This window comes from Neocloeon triangulifer, unplaced genomic scaffold (assembly GCF_031216515.1).
Source record: "Neocloeon triangulifer isolate White Clay Creek 2 clone unplaced genomic scaffold, ASM3121651v1 ptg000011l, whole genome shotgun sequence".
Lineage (NCBI taxonomy): Eukaryota > Metazoa > Arthropoda > Insecta > Ephemeroptera > Baetidae > Neocloeon > Neocloeon triangulifer.
Window position 1 is genome coordinate 1,083,455 of NW_026775553.1, and position 19,453 is coordinate 1,102,907.

Genomic DNA, 19,453 nt, shown 5'->3' on the forward strand with positions numbered 1-19,453 from the left:
CAATCGATGCGCGATCATCTCTCTTAATTTCGCCGCCGGCAACTTGGAAAATCAGATAAATTAGCCAAGTGCGAATGCTTTCAAAATTTAATTATTAAAACCATCAAATAATATTCAATATTCTAGTAAATATTGAACAAAAATTATTTTCATTTGATTTAGTGCCTGAATTGATTTTCCTGTCGCTTCTGTTTTTACGCTGCAGATTTTTTATTGCGTTTCAATGCATTTGGTCCATTCAACCGACTCTCAACTCGATAAGTTTTCATTCTAGAGCGTAAAAAGGTTATGCAACGTGGCATACGGGCGTGTCAAGCCGGTTGCATAAATTCTATTAAATAACTTTGCATTATTGTCGCGCTGCATTGTTGTGATTTATCTTGAACGTTCACTTATTTTTTCCAACAAAAAGAAATATTTTCCAACGTTTCTACGCAAAACAAGGTCTTTCTCAACTTGTAACTTCTACAAAATATTTTGAACTTGGATTCATGGAAACTCTGCGAGGAAACCAAGTCTCGGAAAACGAATTAAATAAATGTCTTTTTTTCTAAGTTTCAATTGTAAAAATTTTATCTTTTCCAAACAAAAATCTCAATCTGTTTAAAAAAGATTAGGATTTTCAGTTAAAAGTTGAAATTCGTACATTTTAAATTGTTTTCCTAGCATTTATTTTGTAGATTTAGTTTCTGAATCCTTTATTAATTTCTTTTGCAAAATGAAAACGGAAACTGGAATTCCTTTCGACACAACATTAAACGAAATTTAACGAAAACCACTCAATCTAACAAAATAAGCAGTCCCAATTATTGAATAAATTGTATGCTTCCTTAGGAAAATAAACACTCGTGCAAATTTTTTTTTTCACTTAACAGTTTTTAATGGGACTAGTGACCAGTGCGAAAAAATACATATGAATGAACACAATAAGATGAAACAAGATAAACATTTTTGTCCTTTTTGTTTTTATTTCTGATTCCTTCAGACAATAGTCTAGATTCAAAACTATCTTTATAAAGCTTTGTTTCAAGTGACAGATCTATAAGTGTGTAGAAAAAATGCAAATGCAAAGCCGTCGGGCAGATTTGATTATGAATATTTAATGGCAACAATTTATAAATTCTCTCGGGATAAAGCGCGCGCGCGCCTTTAGCTATTTTCGTTGTCCTAATTGCGAGACGCATTATTATAAACATGACGAGCCACTTTCATTAAATCCCGCAAGCCCGAGAGAAAAAGGCAGCCCGGGTTTAGCTCGACGGCAACATTCATTTTTACGGCGTTACATTATGTCTGCAGAAATCCCGGCGGGTGAAATGCAAATTGCTGACGTTGAAACTTTAAGATATAATTTTATGGTTTCTCGATTTTTCCCATCTTGAGCATTAAAAATGGAGAAAAAATTGCAAGGCTTCAACGAAAAGTCCCTTTTTTCTGTGAAAACTTGTTTACCGCGCGCGCTTCTCCGTTTTCCGCAGCCCGGCCGACAACGATCCCTGCCAAGCGAGCTGTGACTTGATGTCGCAAGATAAATGAGATTGACGAAAGCCACACCCCAAAGATATTCCACGCGTAAAAAGTGCTGCTCGTGCTCTAACGTCAGCGTCACAAAATGAGCGGAATTTTCGTAAATGTTGCGTTATTTATTGCCGCGAGGAATTCCCCTCGGATGATGCAGCATCGAGAGCATAAAACGGGCCGGCCCGCTCGGGGGTCAGGCCAGGCAAAAACTTTTGCAATAAAACTAATGCTTTTGTGTATTACCGGAATGGACGCGCCTGCAAATAAATTGCTTTCATCAGCGATATTTCCCACATCGACTCCGGCTTCCATTTGCGAATTAGGATTGATAAGGCGACTTGTGTTTTCAGACGTGAGATATTAGCCCCATTAAAACAAGGTACACAAGCTTTAAAAAGGTTTATAAAAAAAAATATGAAAACTTTTCAGGATGTTATTTACAATACTTTGAATTTGTTTGAGCAAAATTTTAAGTTTATCCATTTTTTGTTTGTCTAGACAAAGTTTCAAAGTTTACAAGTCCATTAAGGAGAATAACAGTTTTTCCCCTGAAAACGTTCAGAATTTTAGATTAGCCAAGATTTTTCAGCCACTTCAGAACAATATTTTAACTATTTCATAATATTTTTGTAATCGTTAAAAAAGGAATTTGCCAACGAAACTTTTTGATTGCATTTTGCGCGCACTATAAAGAGTTGCTTGTGATGATTAAATTCACACTGGGTGCCGAGTTAATGAAAACTTCATTAGAAAGTTGGAGCAATTACTCGTGCAGTTTGCACACTCAAATGATTTAACACTCAATGGTGCAATCAGGTATGGCGCCTGCACAAGTTGCGAAAGTGAAAACTTTGCCTGCACTGCTCACTCTATTACCCTCGACGGCCTCATTTTCCATTCACTTTATATGTGCCGACGTCGAGAAAAACCAGCCTCTTTATTTATGCTGTTTGAGTAGAGAGAGCTGTTTTCACCCTTTCTCCCCGATTTGGCCAGACTTTTTCTGAAATACACAAACATTACCTTTTATCGCTCAAACGTAAAGTAATCCTCTAGTTTTTTCAAAAAAAGTATCGATTAATTTTAGTTGAATATTGTAAAAAGAGAAATATAAATTTTTATCTAAAATGTGTTAAAAAAAAAAAATATTAGATTCAGAAAGTATGGGAAGTATTAAATTTTTTAATAAAAGCAATGAAAATTATTCTGTTTTGAGTTCTAGTTGGATAAATTATGTTGAAGAAAACACTCAAATTATAATTGTGAGATAATTAAAACATAAAAACTCAATCTAAAATTGTTGTTAAGAACCACTTTGGTGATTTTTATTGCTCTTTTTCCAGAAAGATAGCAAAATTTTAAGTATACCTTATGAAAACAGTGTGAAAATTCCAAACAGTTTCGAAAGAAAAGGAATTCGCACCAATAAATATGAGGATTGAGTATTTTTCTGTCAGTTTGGTCTAAAATCTTCAGAATTTGGTCATTGGTGGCGCAGAGATCACTGATTTTGTCACGGCGTTGTTTGATCGCAGCGCCACCAATGACCAAAAGCTGAAGTTTTTTTACCAAACAGACAAAAATGCCCCTGCATCGCAATACTCATAATTTTGTTCTTATTGAATTAGGTTTTTAAAATTTAGTGACCTTTCAGAAAAAGGAGCAAAGAAATAAATAGATTCTTTCATAAATGAAGCGAATAATTTATAAAAAAAAAATTATTAAATTGTTGTTTATTTTAATCTTTATATTGTTTGACATTTACTAATCCATCTGTATAACTTTTTTTGACCTTTTGACAAATGGTGTTTCAGGCGAGAAAGCCGAGGAGAAGAAGTTCAAGTCGGCGCTGCCCCCGCCGCCGCCCCCTCTGATCGAAATCGTGCACACGGACGTTCCGCACGAAGAGACGCAGGAGACGGTGTCGCCGCCGCCAGTCTTCTTCGCCACGGAAAACTCGACCGTGGTCACGGCGCAGACCGGCAGCACCGCATTAGTTCCATGTGTCGTCAAAAACATCGGAGACGGCGTGGTGAGTTTTATTCCTTGACACTCTTGCCGACGTGCCAACTTTGCCCTGCTGACATCTCGCTCGCTCGGCCTGCGCAAAGTAAATAAAACAAAAACGTGTAAAGATCGGACACAGAAAAAGCTCTTAAAATTCGACAGACGAGCAAATTACTTTTCTCAACAAACTTTTTTCCGGAGAAATGCTTGTTTGCTTTGACACTTTTTGATTTACCAGGCAATTTTGCTCTAGAAAGAGAATGAAACCATTTCAGAATTTCAAATAATTGGGAGGAATTTTTATTTTTATTAATCAAAGAATTTTAATTTTATTGCTTAGAACCTTAAAGAAAAATCACTTTGGTAACCGAGATCTCAAAAGAAATCTGCAGAAATTAGAGTCTTATTTACTTTAATTGATTTGAACGTCTTGATGGGCAAAGTGTTTGTTTTAATCAGCAGACGACGAGCTGGAATTAAGCAAACAACGCTTAAATTTCTTTGGAAAGTGATCAGAGTCTAATTGGAAATGCTCTCTGGATTTGCCTAACAAACGTTTTGTGGAAATTCAAGTTGACAATATTCAGAGTATTTTTGTTGGGCGAAATGCAAACCGAATTTCCACAAACCCGCCGCAGCAGACGGAACGAAATTGCCACGGCTGCGAGCAAGTGCGTGACTTTCCATACTTTGGCCGCCGCAAAGCTCATTACACCGAATCCGAACTTGGCAAATATTAAATTCCACCGGCGCTTCGCTAATAAAATCCGGAAAGGTGCTTTCGGAATAAAAAGGTGCGTGCGTCGCACAGCAAAAAGCGGCGCATGCATATTTCACGTGGCGAATTAAAAAAGAGGGCGGCGGTTTTGATTGGACGGCTGCGGATCGAGGGAAAAAAAGAGAAGCGAGCTGGAAAAAGACAGGGCCGCGTGTCACAAGCCCCGCGCCACCTCGTTTGTCACGCCGAAAATCGACAAGTTGGCCTGGCAAAAAAATGAAAATAAAATTCAAAGAGTCGAGACGGTGCTGATGGAATTTCTCATTCGAGCGGATTATTTATCGGCGCGCATGTTTATTGAGTGCTTGTTGATTCCAGTTGAATACATTTCTGCATGACAAGCTACGTGAGCGATTCGGCGAATCCTGCGAAATTAACGAGGGCTCGAATTACGCCGATCAAAGTCAATGTTTCCGCAAACATTTCCAAGTAATCAGCAGCGCCACTTAAAAGCTTCATGTTTATCTTTCCGAGTTGGGCTTATTTTCTCGTTCAAATCTAATGATATATCGAATTTTTCTAAATAAGTTGGAAACCGGAAATGATTGCTTAAAATTCAAAATTTTGATAACCAAAAGTTTTAACAGCAATATAAGGTGAAATGGGCGGTGTTTTTCCTGCAAATTTTAAGCTAATTAATCGAAACAAAATAGCGCAAAATAGCAAAGTTTTTTTTATTGAATATAAGTCATTTAGAGAACTGATTTTTTTATGAGAATTTAAAGAAAAAATTTTTATAAAAATTAGTCAGACCAAAACTGATAAAGATTTGACAAAATCACGTTCATATCACCCCAATTAAAATGGAAAAAATAAATTCGACATACAAAATTTACATTCGTCGTCTTAATGAGAAAAGATTTATGAGCTTTATTTTAATTTTAAACCATAAATAAATTAATTATTCTGTCGAGTCATTTTACACAAAGTCCTAATTGTTAATTTGAACAAAGACCACTTTAGTCGAGCTGTTCCATTGGAGATGAGAACAGCGATTGAAAGCATAAACAGAAGATTTGTAGTACGTGTCGTTTTGAACAAAGGAGGCGGTAAATAAGCGTGAGACAAATAGGGAGAACATAACAAGGAAGCTGCACGCACAGTCATGGAGCGACAAAGTTGACTTGGCGATGTCATCATTGTTGCCTCGAGAATAATACGGAGCGAGATGAGCCCCGCTCTCGTCCCCAGGGAACCTGCGCACCTGTCGATGTCAACATCATTTTCGCTCTCATCTCGGATGCGCCTCACTCGCTGCGGAGCCTTTGTAAAGTATCAAGTGGAAAATGAGCAGCCGTGCCAAAAATGCAGCCCTACGGTGACCTACTTTTTTGATACACTCACTCATAAAATGGCTCCCGCACCTAAAAATAAAAAAAAGAAGGCTTCATGGGCAATCGATCGATGGACAGCAACCGCTTTTTATTCAGTTACAATTTTTCCACAATTTTTTTATTCACTCAGCCAAGTCAAAATGTTTAAAAAAAAAAAGTGAAAATTGGTAAATAAGAAAATAATGAAATGACCCTTAAAATAAATTTAAATCAGTAACATCAACTGAGCAAAATATCATTGTTAATTTTTATATTTATTAACGAATAATTTGATTTTGGACAAATTTCGAATTAAGCTTAAAACTATTACAAAATTAATGACGTTGAGATGAATTTGACTTTTTATCAACGACCTTCATTCACCATTTATGTCCATCATTTTGAAACACCAACTTTTTATAGAGTATCTTTTGCTAGCAGAGAAAAAGGTCGTTTGTGTCTATTTTTTGCGTCGCGCCCTCCAAGATAAATGAATCAGCACTTATATCTCGCGTCAATTTAGTGCAGCGAGCGTAAAATTTCCAGAGTCCTTTTCTCTCTCTCTCTCTTTTTGTTCTGCCGGCGGCGATGAATAAAAGCGGAGAACTCTTTGAAAGGACTCTCTTTTTGTGGGCGCCGTTTAACGCTTTGTCCCTCTTTCTGCACAATGGTCAGCCGAGCCACTCTGGCCAACAAGAAAAGCTCCTCTCGCGCGCGCATGTGTTTGTTTACAAGCAGCTCCACTTGAGCGAGACATCAAAGCCGTGTGTCTGTGTCAGCCGTTAAAAATTAATTCACCAAAAGTGGAAACTCTCTCAGTAAATAAAACTTGTGCCTTTTGAATTATTCGGCTAATAAAGCCAAAGCTACTCTCTTTTTCAACGAAAGTTTATCAAAATTTCAGCTGCAAACTCTCGGATGAAACATTTCAACGCAGCACTGGGGACCATTAATATGAATTAAGATTAATTCACGCGTGCGTTGTCTCTACACGAGTTAATTTAATTATTCAGCACGGTTCCGCATTTAGTTTCTCTCTGTGAAGGTCCTTTTGTTTTAATTTGCAAGACGGATGAACAGCGAGAGTCAAATTTAGCGCACGCGAGTTCTGCGAGCGTCTAATTGCGTTGTTTATCCGGCTTAAGCGTAAGTGAGAGGGGCTTAATTTAAAATTAAAAATCAATGCAAGGCGATATGAACTGGAAATTTCTTAATCCGTGGGCTTAAACTTTGGTTAAGTACGGTATTTGTGCTAACAAGTAAGTTTGAAAGGATTAAATGTTTAAATTAACAACGAGGCCATCAAATCATTTATTCTCTCAAAAATAATGACAAAATGAAATGTATATCTTTTTTTCAAACAGCTTAATGATATCAGCACTGAAATTAAAACTTCTCAGCTTTTTCCTATAAAATCAATGTAAATTATATAATTATGTCGCTTAGACTATTGATTTAACTTTTCCATTTGAATTAAGGTGATTTGAAAGATATTTAGTGAAATTTTTATCAATTCTTGTTCTGAAAAAAGAAAAATTAAGATAATTTCAGAAACAATTTTATATTTAAAAAAAATTCGGCTCTCTAATGAATTAAATTTTCTTGTTCTATCTTCTTTTGCTAATTTGAAGTAAAATTACCATCAAAATTAATCAGGTGGTTTTTCTTTTCAAAAGCCTTCCCTTAATTTAGAGTAAAAGTTGTAGTCAACTTTATGATCCTTTCTTTCATTTGTTGATGTGTAAATCATTATTTCTGGAAAATTGAAAGGCTTGATTTGATTGGAATTATTGATAAAATTTAAGAATGATTTAGAAATAAATTTAAAAAAATTCAATTCAATTTTTTAGGAAACCTAATTAAATTTTATGAGTATTTCTTGCAACAAAAAATGTTGACGTAGAAAAGTAACGCGTGTGCACCTAAATTGCTAGACTTGCTAGAGGTGTGTGGGTTTAATAAAGGAGTTTTCGATTCGCTTGAGAAGTTGAGGCAATATTTTTACAAAGTTTTGTTAAACTCGCAAGCTCCTGCTTTGGATACTGTCAACAAGATTAGAGATTTCGGCAACTCGGCGTCAACATTTTGAGCCTCAAACTTAATTCAGCGAGAAGTTTCGCTGCTCCTTTTTATGTATAAAGGGCGCGTGTGCCGAGAATTCAAAGGTCGGATTTTATTGGGCTGAGGCCGCAGCCATAAATCATAATTAACTCGCTGGAGATTTTTATAGATTTGCCATCAGCACGGCGAAAAGCACAACAAACAACTTTATACACTCGCGCGGGCAAAGAGAGAGAAATAAAGCGATCCATCATTTCGGCCGAGCTTGAACTGTGAAAACGACATTTTTATTTTGCGCGTGAAAAGGCCAAAAAAGCGACTGCCTATTTGTTATGCATGGAAATTGGGTTTTTGCCCGCAAGTGCGTATTTACGAGAAGAGTGAGAGCTTTAATGCGTTTCTGATGTTGCAGATATCGTGGATAAGGCGGAAGGATTATCATTTGTTAACAGTCGGTCTCACCACGTACAGCAGCGACGATCGCTACCAAGCAGTGCATGCGCAGCATTCAGAGGTGAGTCTTTCAAAAACAAAAACGTACGCTTCTATTTGTTTCACCTTTTTCGACTGTGTCTTTCTGGTTCTTTTTGGGAACATTTAATAAGCATAAAATGAGCGATTTTGAGTTATTTGTAAGTGCTTTAGAAAGGCATAGAAAGGATTAACGGAATGGTTGATGAAAATCTGATTATTTCATTGTATTTTTATTTGCAAAATTGTACAAAAACGAGTAAAATTTATTCATTTCTCTTTTAAACAAGTAGTTCATTTGATTTATTGTTTTATCAATCATCACAGTTGAATTTAGTCTATCAAAAAAATATTTATTACATCTCCAAATAATTGTTCCTTCATTTTATCAACCTTTCAAAACATCTAATTTGCTCATCCGCATACTCATTGTGTAATCATTTGCATGTATTTTACTCAATGGAATATCACGAAGATCGATTTTCATTTACAAATTGTATTATGAAGCTTTAAAACAGAAGCCAATGAAATCCATTTCCAATCACAAAATTCAGCCAGCGGGTGAAATGGAAAAAGGAAACACTTTAAAACACATTTCCATTAATTACAATGGAAATTAAGTCCATACATACCTTCTTATTTGAGGGAGGGTCTAGAATCACCAAAAGTTCATTTAGATCAACTGTACTGTTTCAATTTCACCTACAATTTAAAGATAAATAGTGAAAATAAAACAGTTCAGCAAAACACAATTAAACAATTACTTGTCGCCCCTAATAATTATCATCTATATCAGTTTTAAGAATCTGATTGTGAGATTTGAATTCATCTTGATCAATCAATTTGTTTTTTTTTCCATTTATTATTCCACTGAAGACGCGAAAAATGGTTGATTCAAAAGTAACTCTGCGACAACTATAAAAATCTCCAGGACTATTGTCTGAAAATTTAAAGTGAACTATGTTTTTCACTTTATGATGAAATAATTAAAAATTTACATGACCTCGTCAACATTTCCATGCTCCAGCAACATAATAAACATGCATTTATTTATAAATGTGTGGCCGGGCGTAAAATAATGAAGCCATTGATGCATTTTGCTCGCTCGCTCGCCTGCGAGGTCTGTTTGCGGACAAATATGATGTTTGGCGGTGCAAGCGATGCACAATGCAGGAAGAAGAAAAGCAGTGGAGGCTTTATTTGGTCAGCAGCACACGCGGCCGTCGTTCTAATTGCATTTGCACATATTCAGTTATGCATGCCTGCATGGCAGTCGCACATAAATTCAGCGCCGATATTAATATTAATCGCGGCGCCGGGACGTGCATATTAAGTTAGCTCTTGGCATGCACGGCTGCATTCTGACTTTTTAATGAATACAGAATTAGCCTCTCGTCGGCCGGGCCGTCCCACTTGCTGCATCCGAGGTCATTTCATTCTGCGATCATCAGCTCCATTTTGTGCATATTTGTCTGTGCGCAATTCTAGGTCATTTTGTTGAAACAAAATTTTTTAATGATTTCCCTTAAAATCTCAAATTGGTTTTTCCAAATTGAAAATTATAATAAAAGTAATAAATTTGGACTAAATTTTAGGACCTTCAGTTTAAAAATTGGAAAATATTAGGGGAAATCTCATGTTGGAACAATTTCAAAAAAATCATTTCTGGAAAGTTTGTTTCAATAGATTTTTTTTTTGAACCAATAGAAGAATTACCAGAGCTACTTTAGCGAACTCCTTAATTCCGTCCAAAGACGCCTCTCAATATGGTCAATGTGCCCACCCACGTGACCATATAAATGACCTCTTAAATTTCTGAAAATATCACAATTATAACTATTTATTTGCCTTGAAAAACCAGGAACGACACCGACAATTCGTTTTTGGGGCTTGTGCTTGCAGACGAAGTGACATAAAAGCGATAAATAGGGCATCATTTTGAAGGGCTGAACTGATAGATAGAACTGATAGTCAAAACAAAACTGTTCAAACGCTTTAACTAACAATAAGATATCAATTTATGTGCAAGAATGCAGATTTTATGCCAGGCGAATTAAAGATATGACTGTGTTTTCTAATTAAATCTGTCCAACACACTCAAGCACTTGTCGGAGGCATAATAAGGCCAGTCGAGAGTCTCTCACCGAAAGTCCTTGACCTGCATCACGAACATGATGTATGCAGATGTCAAAGCTTGATTATTTGGTTCTCTCTCTCTCGGGCTGGTGATAATTCCGCGCTGCCTATCAACGAAATCAACCATGCAGTTAACAAGCAACCAACGTGCACTCCGTGGGGACTGAGATATAAATTGCCATGTGTGCCACTTTAATTCATCACAATCCGCATGCATAGTCATTCTGATTTGCATCATTGGCGCGGCAAATGTAGATTGATACGACGCTGAGTGTGCGCAGAGGTAAATATTGTCCTCGTTTTAAAAGCGATATAAAATATAAATGAGCCAGAGGACAATAAAAAGCATCCCCATTGTCACAACAATGCGGATTTGAATACATTTTTAGTTGCAAAACCTTGGAATTGTTTATACTGAATTAATTTGAAATAAAATCTGATAATGGATTAAAACTTCAATTAGAAATAATAAAAAGTTAAGTAGATATTGAAGTGAAAAGTTCTGCATTTTCTTGGCAAATTCCATCAAAATTGAACTCTTTCTTCATTTGAGGAAATGAAAATTCCCAAAAGCACTTGGCGTGGGAAGATGATGAACAATATCAGCTGCAGAAATTTTGCTCCTTCCCTCGCATGTGTGTTTTTATTATTTCCGGAGTGTCACATGATTCACTGTAGAGCGCCTCCTTGCTCCTTAATAAAAATATTCAATCTCGCCGGAGCTGGCTTGGCAGGGGGTGGTGACGTCATTGTTTCCAACGGCCCTCGTTTCTATCTTAACAACCAGAATACTAATGACACACTCTCTGCTCGGCGCTCCCCGCCGCCAGCTTTTAAACGACACATCTTCACTTTATTCTCCGCGCACGCACCAATTTAAAAAGCATAACAATTTTGAACATTCTCAAGCGACTCGTTTTTATGCGCATTTCTCTGTTCCGAATGGCGAACGCGGTCTTCCTGCCTCTGTCGAAACGAGCGCGTAAAACGCATTTTTATATCATCTCCTTCGTACCGATTGAATATTAACTCGTCAAGTGTCTATAAAAAGAAACCGTGTGCGAGCGAGTGTTTTCACGGTTTTAAAAGCAAATTTGGCCCCGAGACTTCTTTTTCTTTTCTTTCGCCAGGACGCAAATATGAGACGAGAGCGTCTGCCAAAGAGGAACGCAGCGTCGGAAATAAGGAGAGTCTGCCGTGTCTCCTTTCCTTTGACAAAAAATGACACACGCCGGGCTATGCCGTCCTCAATAATATGAAAGAGGAATATTGCACCATTTTTTTATTTACGAATTGTAATGTCTGTATTGATTATATCAAAAGTATTTTCGTATATACTGAATGGGATTGAAATGCAGAAACTGAAAAGCAAACGACGCCCAACAAATTTTTCCTACTAGAATTCCTGACATTTGTGTAAAAGTTGAAATACTGACTGAAAGAAAATGAAACCACCTCAGGTTTTTAGAAACAGTTTATTTGAGAGGTTAGCAAAACTTTTTTCCTTTCTCTAGATTTGGAGAAAATTTATTTAATTTTTTTGTTCCTTGGTTTTTGCTAACAAATTTCAGATCAAATTATCTTAGTTTCCCAATTTGATTGAAACAAAACCAGAAATTGTAGCATTGAACTCCAAAAAGGTTTCATAAATAACAAAGAGGCAAAATCATAGACTTGTTTGTTTTTATTAACTTACATGTATTGTATAGGAAGCCTGAGGTCGGGCGGAATTTTAATGCAAATTTCGACATAAAAAGACGTTGTTATAAGAGAATCAAAGTCGTGCCTCAGGACGCAGTCTGCGTTTTATCCCTGGCAAGAGTAGATTTTACGACGAAACGTGATACCGAGACTTGGGCAAATTAAGGATGAGAGATTTTCCGGCGGCTGCCTCTGTAAAATCCGTTCCAGCTGTTTGCAGAAAGAAAGCTCTTGACAGCGCCAAGAATCTTGCCTTTAAATCAATATGAAAAATAAAGCGATTAGCCGCGCTGCCAAATGCGATTTCGTCGCCGCCAGAAATTCGGTTGAGCTCATTAAAAGCGGTCACGCTCGCAAATAGAGGTTCCTGCAGGCCGTGAAAGTCATTTCTGTTTGCACAGGGCTGAATAAAGTGAAGCGGCGCCATTTTGGTGCGCATAAAAAAGGGCCTGGGGCACCCAAAATGTCACGCTGGATTCGCAAAAATAATATTTTGCAACGTTCTAATAACAAGCTCGCAAGCCAGGTTCGCCGTGTTTTTAAAAATACATGTTTCCAGTACCAATTTTTTGTGTTATCTCTGATGTTTATATCGTTTTTATAGAATTATCAAACACGAAGTAAAAAATTTAGATGTTTAAATTTTTAATCCAAACATTAAACTGTTGAAATGATGACCTGAGATTTATCTCCTCAAATAAATGTTTTTTTTTATTGGGAAAAAAACTAGATAAAAACTGTTGCAATAATAAGTAAATAACAAGTTTACCTTATGAATCTAGAAATTATCCTAAAACTTATTAATGTTTTAATTTGTTTCAATATTTTAACATACAAATTCACTACAAATAAGTCAGAAATTTCTAAAATTATTATATTTAAGCAAGAAAATTAATTATAATTTTCGCTTGATGCATTTTATTTTGTCTGAGTGCACGTGGCGCTGTTAAATAAGGTCAATTTGTTTCAACATGAGAGGGTCGCATTTGGAGCTGCGCCTTTTGTGCGGTCAGACAACATTGAAATAAATGTGGCAAAAAGAAGGAAGGGCCTCTCGTCGTCGGCCCGGCCGCAGCAAAAAAGCAAAGTGTGCGTGTCAGAGCAGAGCAGAGGGTGAACCAAGTGCGCCTCGTAAATATGAATAAAAGCGGCGCAGGCAGAAGGAAGAAGAAGGCCTTTTTCACAGTTCAAAGCGGTCCGGCGTGAGGTGTTGTTGCGCGTCTCGTCAGGTGAACTCGGCCGTGAACACTGAAATGTAAGAAAGGCAGGCAAAGAGAAATTTATCGATCTGCACCAAAACGAGGAACTAGGCGATTCTGATGGCAATTTTTCTCCACATTAGCTTCAATTTAAGAAAAATTTGATTCATTTTGAGAACTGAATTTTTGAAAAATTGAACAGTTTCTAAAATTAATGAAAGTTTCACCAAATCATCCCAAAAATCAAGTTGGTAAGGCCCATAGTGTTTTTTTTTCAGTAAACATTGTTCTCAGTGTAGATACCCAAAGCTTAAGGGAGTGCTGTTTTATTATTTCCTTTATCAAATTACGTTGCAATCTATTAAATTTCCTTTCAGTGTCTGTTTGTTTTGCCGCTTTTCCTTCGATCGGCCAAACACTTTCTACTCAAGCGGCCAAAAAAAAGAGAGGAAGACTGTTGTGTGTTCGTCCCACACCAAATTAATCAATGGTGCAAAAGGCTTCTCTCAACCAAAAGCCAATTTATTACCTCGCCCAAAATAATTCAAGAGTTCGGCCGGATATTTTTTTTAATAACCTTTGAGAGTCTTGACGTGGAAAGGCTTTTTCAAGTACAAAAAAGGAGTCTCTATATTTGTCGAACAAATCTATGCAATTTCTGCTCTGAATTGCTCGGCAAATATAGTCGCGGGTTTTAATTGAATTTTCCGCGTTGCCGCATACATAATTTTTTCTTCCTTTGAAGCAGGAACTTTAATAATTACGCACCGCAGCAGGTAGAATATGCGTGGAGCAGTCTTGGGGGACGCGCTGAAGAAACTTTGCCGCCCGAGACTTGCTAATCTGCTCTCGAGCTTCTTAATTAGCTACAGAAGTCTCCATTCCTCTCGTGCTCAGCGCAGACAGAGATAATTTTTCACTTAAATTTCCCCCTCATCATATTCCCGTCATCCCCACCCAACTGCCGCGCTCGCTTTTTCATTCTTGCAGTGTAATTATCTTGTGATTTAAGATAGTCGTAAGAAAAGCAATTTTTAGTCCAAAAACGTGGTGTTGAGCCGGCGAGAAAGAAAGAAAGATTACGCAAACGAGGTGCGCTTTTTCCCAAAACAAACACTGCGTGAATCGCTCTCAGCACAAATTACCTAATATTAAATGTAATAGTCGAGAGTGTTTCTAAAGATTGGCTCAAAATGTCTCCACTTTTTGCTTCACATTGATTAAAAATAACACTTAAATCATGTAATGTAATTTTAACTTTGATACAAATATTTAATTTGTTTTCAATGTATTTGATGAAAAACTTGATTTAATTCCTCTTAGAAAGTATATCTTGAAGTAAAATCAAATTTTGCTAACAGTTGTAGTTTGATCTAACTCGATCTCCTTTAAAACTTTATTTTATCGGAATTGTAACAAATCAATTATAATAATCTTTGAAAAATGAAATAATTAACAACTGCTTCCTGGCAAGAATTCTATCATCCAATAAGTCTTTGCAATTTATTTCGATGTCACAACGTTTTTGTCAACTGCAGCTTCTATACTTCGGAGTAGCCTTTGCTTCCTCGACGTTTAAATATCCGGAGTGAAATTGTTTTGGTTTTCTCCACACTGGCACTGACACTTTGCAAAACAACCGCGGAAAATGAATAAACAAAGGATTATAAAATGAACCCTTTATTTCTGCATTTGACGCGGAAAATTGGGCTGCCAATTAGTTGAAACCGCAAATGTGGCTTTGCGAGATGACTTGAAAGTGGAAACCTTTCAAAACTCCTTTTAATTTTGAATTTTTCAATTGCGAATATTTAAGAAGTAATTTAAAAACTTATTTCGGTCATAAAATATAATTTGTGAATGTAAAACCAAAGCTTTTGATATCTACATTGAAATTAATTCTCAGAAAACTTTTCCCATGTGAAATCTACATAAATTTTAGTATTCTCACTGTCCTATTGATTTTATTTTTCCATCTTAAGTGGCGTGATTTGAACGTGATTAATGAAATTTTTATCAATTTTAGTCAAGCTAATTTTGAGGAAAAATTAGTAATTTTTAGAATATTCCCATCCCATTATAAATAATTATTAATTTCAAAAATTCAGTTTTACCAATTAATTCAAATTTGATGAAATAAAATCCGACTTCCTCGGTGGAGATGAGCAACTTTATTGTTTCTGCACGGTACAGAAAAACAACAACATCAAGAACCTATTTAGAAACATAATTCAAATTTCCTTGCGAACTGAAATTTACAATCTACAATGATTATTTTGGTTATTTCCAAATTTAAACCAATAAATTTGTTTTGTTTGCAATTTGATCCTTTCACCGAGCCGGACAGAAACAATGGAAATTTTCATTTGGCCGGGTTTAGCAAAGGTCGCACGGATATAAATGAGGTGGCAGGCGAGCCTATTAAGTGAAAAGCTTTAAAGCTCGCTCGAATTTGGTCCGCAGCGCAGTAATTCGGGGATAAATACGCCCATTTGCACCATTGTTTTCGACGCGCCCCGTTAAGATAAAAAGGCAGTAAAACGAGTGGGAATCGCCATTGATTCGCCGCAAACAGCAGCAGCCCTTTCTTCTTTCCTCCTTCCCAGAGAAGAAAATGTAATTGCTCAAGTCGGCCGGCCGACCGGCCGGGCTTGGCCCCGCACCAAAATTGGACCCATTTCTCAGTCGACGCGATTAATATATGGTGGCGTGGCCTGGAACTGAGCTAAAGAGCAGAAAGGGAGCGCGTTTGATGCTGGACGGACAATGCGGGCCAAAATAATGGGCCCTAATGCTCTTGGATTTGACCGCAACGCGCGGTTTAGCCAAATGCATCAAACGACGAACGCGAAGCAACATTTTCTGACTTGGCACATAAATAATGGGATACAGATGAGGTCGTCCCAAACCACTTCTTGACCCAACAACACTTCCTTCCCAAATTCCAACAGATCATCCATTTTGGAATAATGATTTTCATTTGAATTTTTGTTCCAGGACTGGACGCTGCAAGTTAAATTTGTGCAAGAACGAGACGCAGGCTTGTACGAGTGCCAAGTGACGTCTCATCCGCCAACAAGTATTTTCATAGAACTCCGAGTGGTTGGTGAGTAACAGTGCAATTAAATTTTAAATTTAATTTACCATAAAATTATACACAAATCATAATTTTAGAGACTATACGCTTTAAAGATTATTCATAATAAAGATCAATAAAAATCACCAGAGTCAGTTTTCAAGAGAATGATAAGTTATAATAAGTTAATTATTTTTATTTTTGATTAATCATGAAGAGCAAAATTACAAAAATTAGATTGAAAATAACTAAGAATATATTATTATAAAACAGTAAAGCAGAATTCTGATGGAAATTGGTAGCACTTTTTAATGTTTTATGTAATTATAGAAAAAAAATCAAAACTTTTGATTTATAAATATTTCTCTTTCCATTAATGGAATGATGAAGTTTCCATTGAATTTCATGTAAATACAATTCCAAATCAATAATAATCTCCGCCGGTTGCCAGAGCAAAACCTCCGCCCCGTTTATCAACTAGGACAAGTCGTAGGTCCTAAAATAGCCGAAACGTGGGCGGTTGTCGCAGAAACAAGCAAGTGACTGAGTGAACCTGATCGCTGCGGGGCTTGTTGAGAAGTCGGTAAAAAGCTCGGTCTGGACTGACTGCCTTCGCTCGTAATTTTCGGACCAGTGAAATAGGGTTGCGAAATTGCAAGTGAGAGCTTGGGTGTGTCGTTGAGCTAGAAAGAAGCTCCTCTCCAATCGCATTTGCATCTTTGTTGCACGCCAAACCAAGAAAAAAGCCCCGGAGGAAAGAAAAGTGCACTCGGCTTTATTGCCACGGATCGATGTTAAGCAAGTTGAGAGTGCAAGACTGCACTTTAGTTTTGCTCTTTAATGGCAAATCTCGCCGGCAGGTACGTTGGAATTGCCATTCGCTGTTCCGCCTTTGCGAAAAATCCAATTCATTTGAAACAAAGAATTGTTCGCTCTCTCACGGCAAAGCAGAGAACGTAAAGGATCAATCATGCAAAACGTACTCTGTGATTAAATACTTCCGCCCACAGAAAGAAAGAAACGACGGATAAAGGGCTGCGCTGAAAGAACACACAGCAGCGCTTCGGAATTTCCATTAAAAGCATTTTATTTTCGAGTGGGAAATTACAAAGATTGATTTGCTCTTGGCCAATTCACTCTAAAATCGCATTCAATTCAATGAGAGAAATCAATTTTTTTTTCATTCTCTAATAAATCATAATAAATGTTTAAATTAATCTAAAGAAATGCTTCAATGTTATTTAAATAATTATTAATTATTTTAAACAAAATGATATGAATTTTACTTATTTGAAATCTTTTTAATTAAAAGTTCTGTTAAATATTTTGAAATTAAAGACATTTTGTTTCCAAACTTTTGCGAATTGATTTCCTGATGTAAAAGTGAATCGAGGAAATTGATATTATTTTTAATTCACAAAATGTTTAATAATTTCTTACAATTCATAATTCGCATTATTCCATTTAAATTTGATTCCAAACTTTTCGTTTAATTGCTGTTGTTGATTGAATTGCAGAGGCGCGAGCGGAAATCGTGGGTCCCGCCGAGAAGTTTCTGAAGACGGGCAGCACGCTGAAGCTGTCGTGCGTGTTGCGGCAGAGCACGCAGCCGCCGCTGTTTGTGTTCTGGTACCACAACAACCGCATGATCAACTACGACGTGGACCGCGGCGTGAACGTGAGCGCCGACGAGAGCCGCACCAGCTCGACGCTGGTCATCTCGGCGGCGCAACGCACGCACTCGGGCAACTACAGCTGCGTCCCCAACAACGCCCAGCCCGCCTCCACCTACGTCCACGTCCTCAACGGTCAGTCATTTTCACAATTAATTCCATTTTCTATTCACAAGCAGAAAAAAATTGCACTTCCTTTCATCGTTAAAATTATTTATTATTCCGTCCAAGATTTTCAGTTGAAATTTAAATTTTGGTGAAAAATTTTGGAAAAAATTTCTATAAATCCTCCAATATAATTAAAAATTAGTTTTTTTTTAATTTAAATTAGTACAGAACATTAAACAGAAAGCTTTTTATAGACACACTTGGAAAGTTAACTGCTGAAATTTTCAATTTATTTTGACTGAAATGTGCTTAATTTTAAGGTACTTTTAAGGCTCTTTTATCCTAAAATTTACGCTAACTTAATTTTAAGCCAAATTTCCTGAAAATTTGAGTAATTTTATCACTTCCATTTAAGGAAAATTCCACCAACATATTCCAAAAAGCACAAAATTTAATTGAAAAAACCCTTCCATTGCCACGATTCTATTTAGGTAGGTTAATTAAATTAAATCAATTTATCCAAAAATTATTAATAAAAAGATTTCTTTAATTATATTTTGCATGTTTGAGAAAAGTGAGCTTGTTGTTTTATTTACCAAACAGGAAATGTGAAAAGCGCCGAGTGGAAATATAATCGGGAAAAACTTATAGTCGTCTTCATTGTCGTCGGAAAACTTCTTTGATTTCCTATTCTTGAACAGATTGCGACAAATCCAAACGGCTGCTTTTATCATACTGCGTTCAACCCTTTCTTTTTCTTCTTTGACTCTTGCAGTTCTCACAGAGAATAGTTTTTTAACCATTTGCCAACGACTCGAGTCTGTTTGCAAACATATAATGCACATGCCCTGCGAGTTAGTAATAAAATTACTGATGCAGAAACTTCAAAGCCGAGATGACATCAAAAGAAAACTACACATATGTCATTCTCGTTGTTTCTGTGGAAAATATGTAGGTCACAAATTGTGAATGCAATCAGTCGTTTCCCTTTTGCATTCTCCTCTTTAAATGCACAGCTCACTTGATTTCCCGTCGTCGAAAGGCACGCATCGCTCGATTGGAAAATAAATAGACCAGATTGCTCTGGCGGGAGGAAATTGTTCGAGAACCGAGAGCATTCTTGATCGTTCTAGTGGTATTTCAAGTAAACAAAAGTCAACAAGGAATAAAAAGGTGACAAGAAGCCTTTGAAGAAACTTCAATGGAGATCAAAGCTTTTTTTATATTTTCACACATTTTGTTGATTTATTTATAATTTGTTGAATTAAAAAAGCCATAATATCCGAGGCCAGCTATTTATATTTAAACCTCACAAAGGGAAATTATAATAGTCTTTATAACATTTTTATTGTAATTTGAGTTTAAATAGAAAATAATTTATTCGAGTTTCATTCTTTTTTTATTAAAAA

At 36.5% G+C, this 19,453-nt stretch overlaps 1 protein-coding gene across 2 annotated transcripts in view; it reads left to right on the forward strand.

The window, feature by feature from the left end:
- LOC132195868 (zwei Ig domain protein zig-8-like) overlaps window positions 1-19,453 on the forward strand; it is a 66,270-nt gene that overhangs the window by 30,398 nt on the left and 16,419 nt on the right. For both annotated transcript variants that reach the window (XM_059618137.1, XM_059618138.1), the window contains exons 2-5: window positions 3,336-3,553; window positions 8,093-8,194; window positions 16,185-16,293; window positions 17,781-18,071. In XM_059618137.1, coding sequence (XP_059474120.1) covers window positions 3,336-3,553; window positions 8,093-8,194; window positions 16,185-16,293; window positions 17,781-18,071 — 720 coding nt within the window. The remainder of the gene's footprint in view (window positions 1-3,335; window positions 3,554-8,092; window positions 8,195-16,184; window positions 16,294-17,780; window positions 18,072-19,453) is intronic.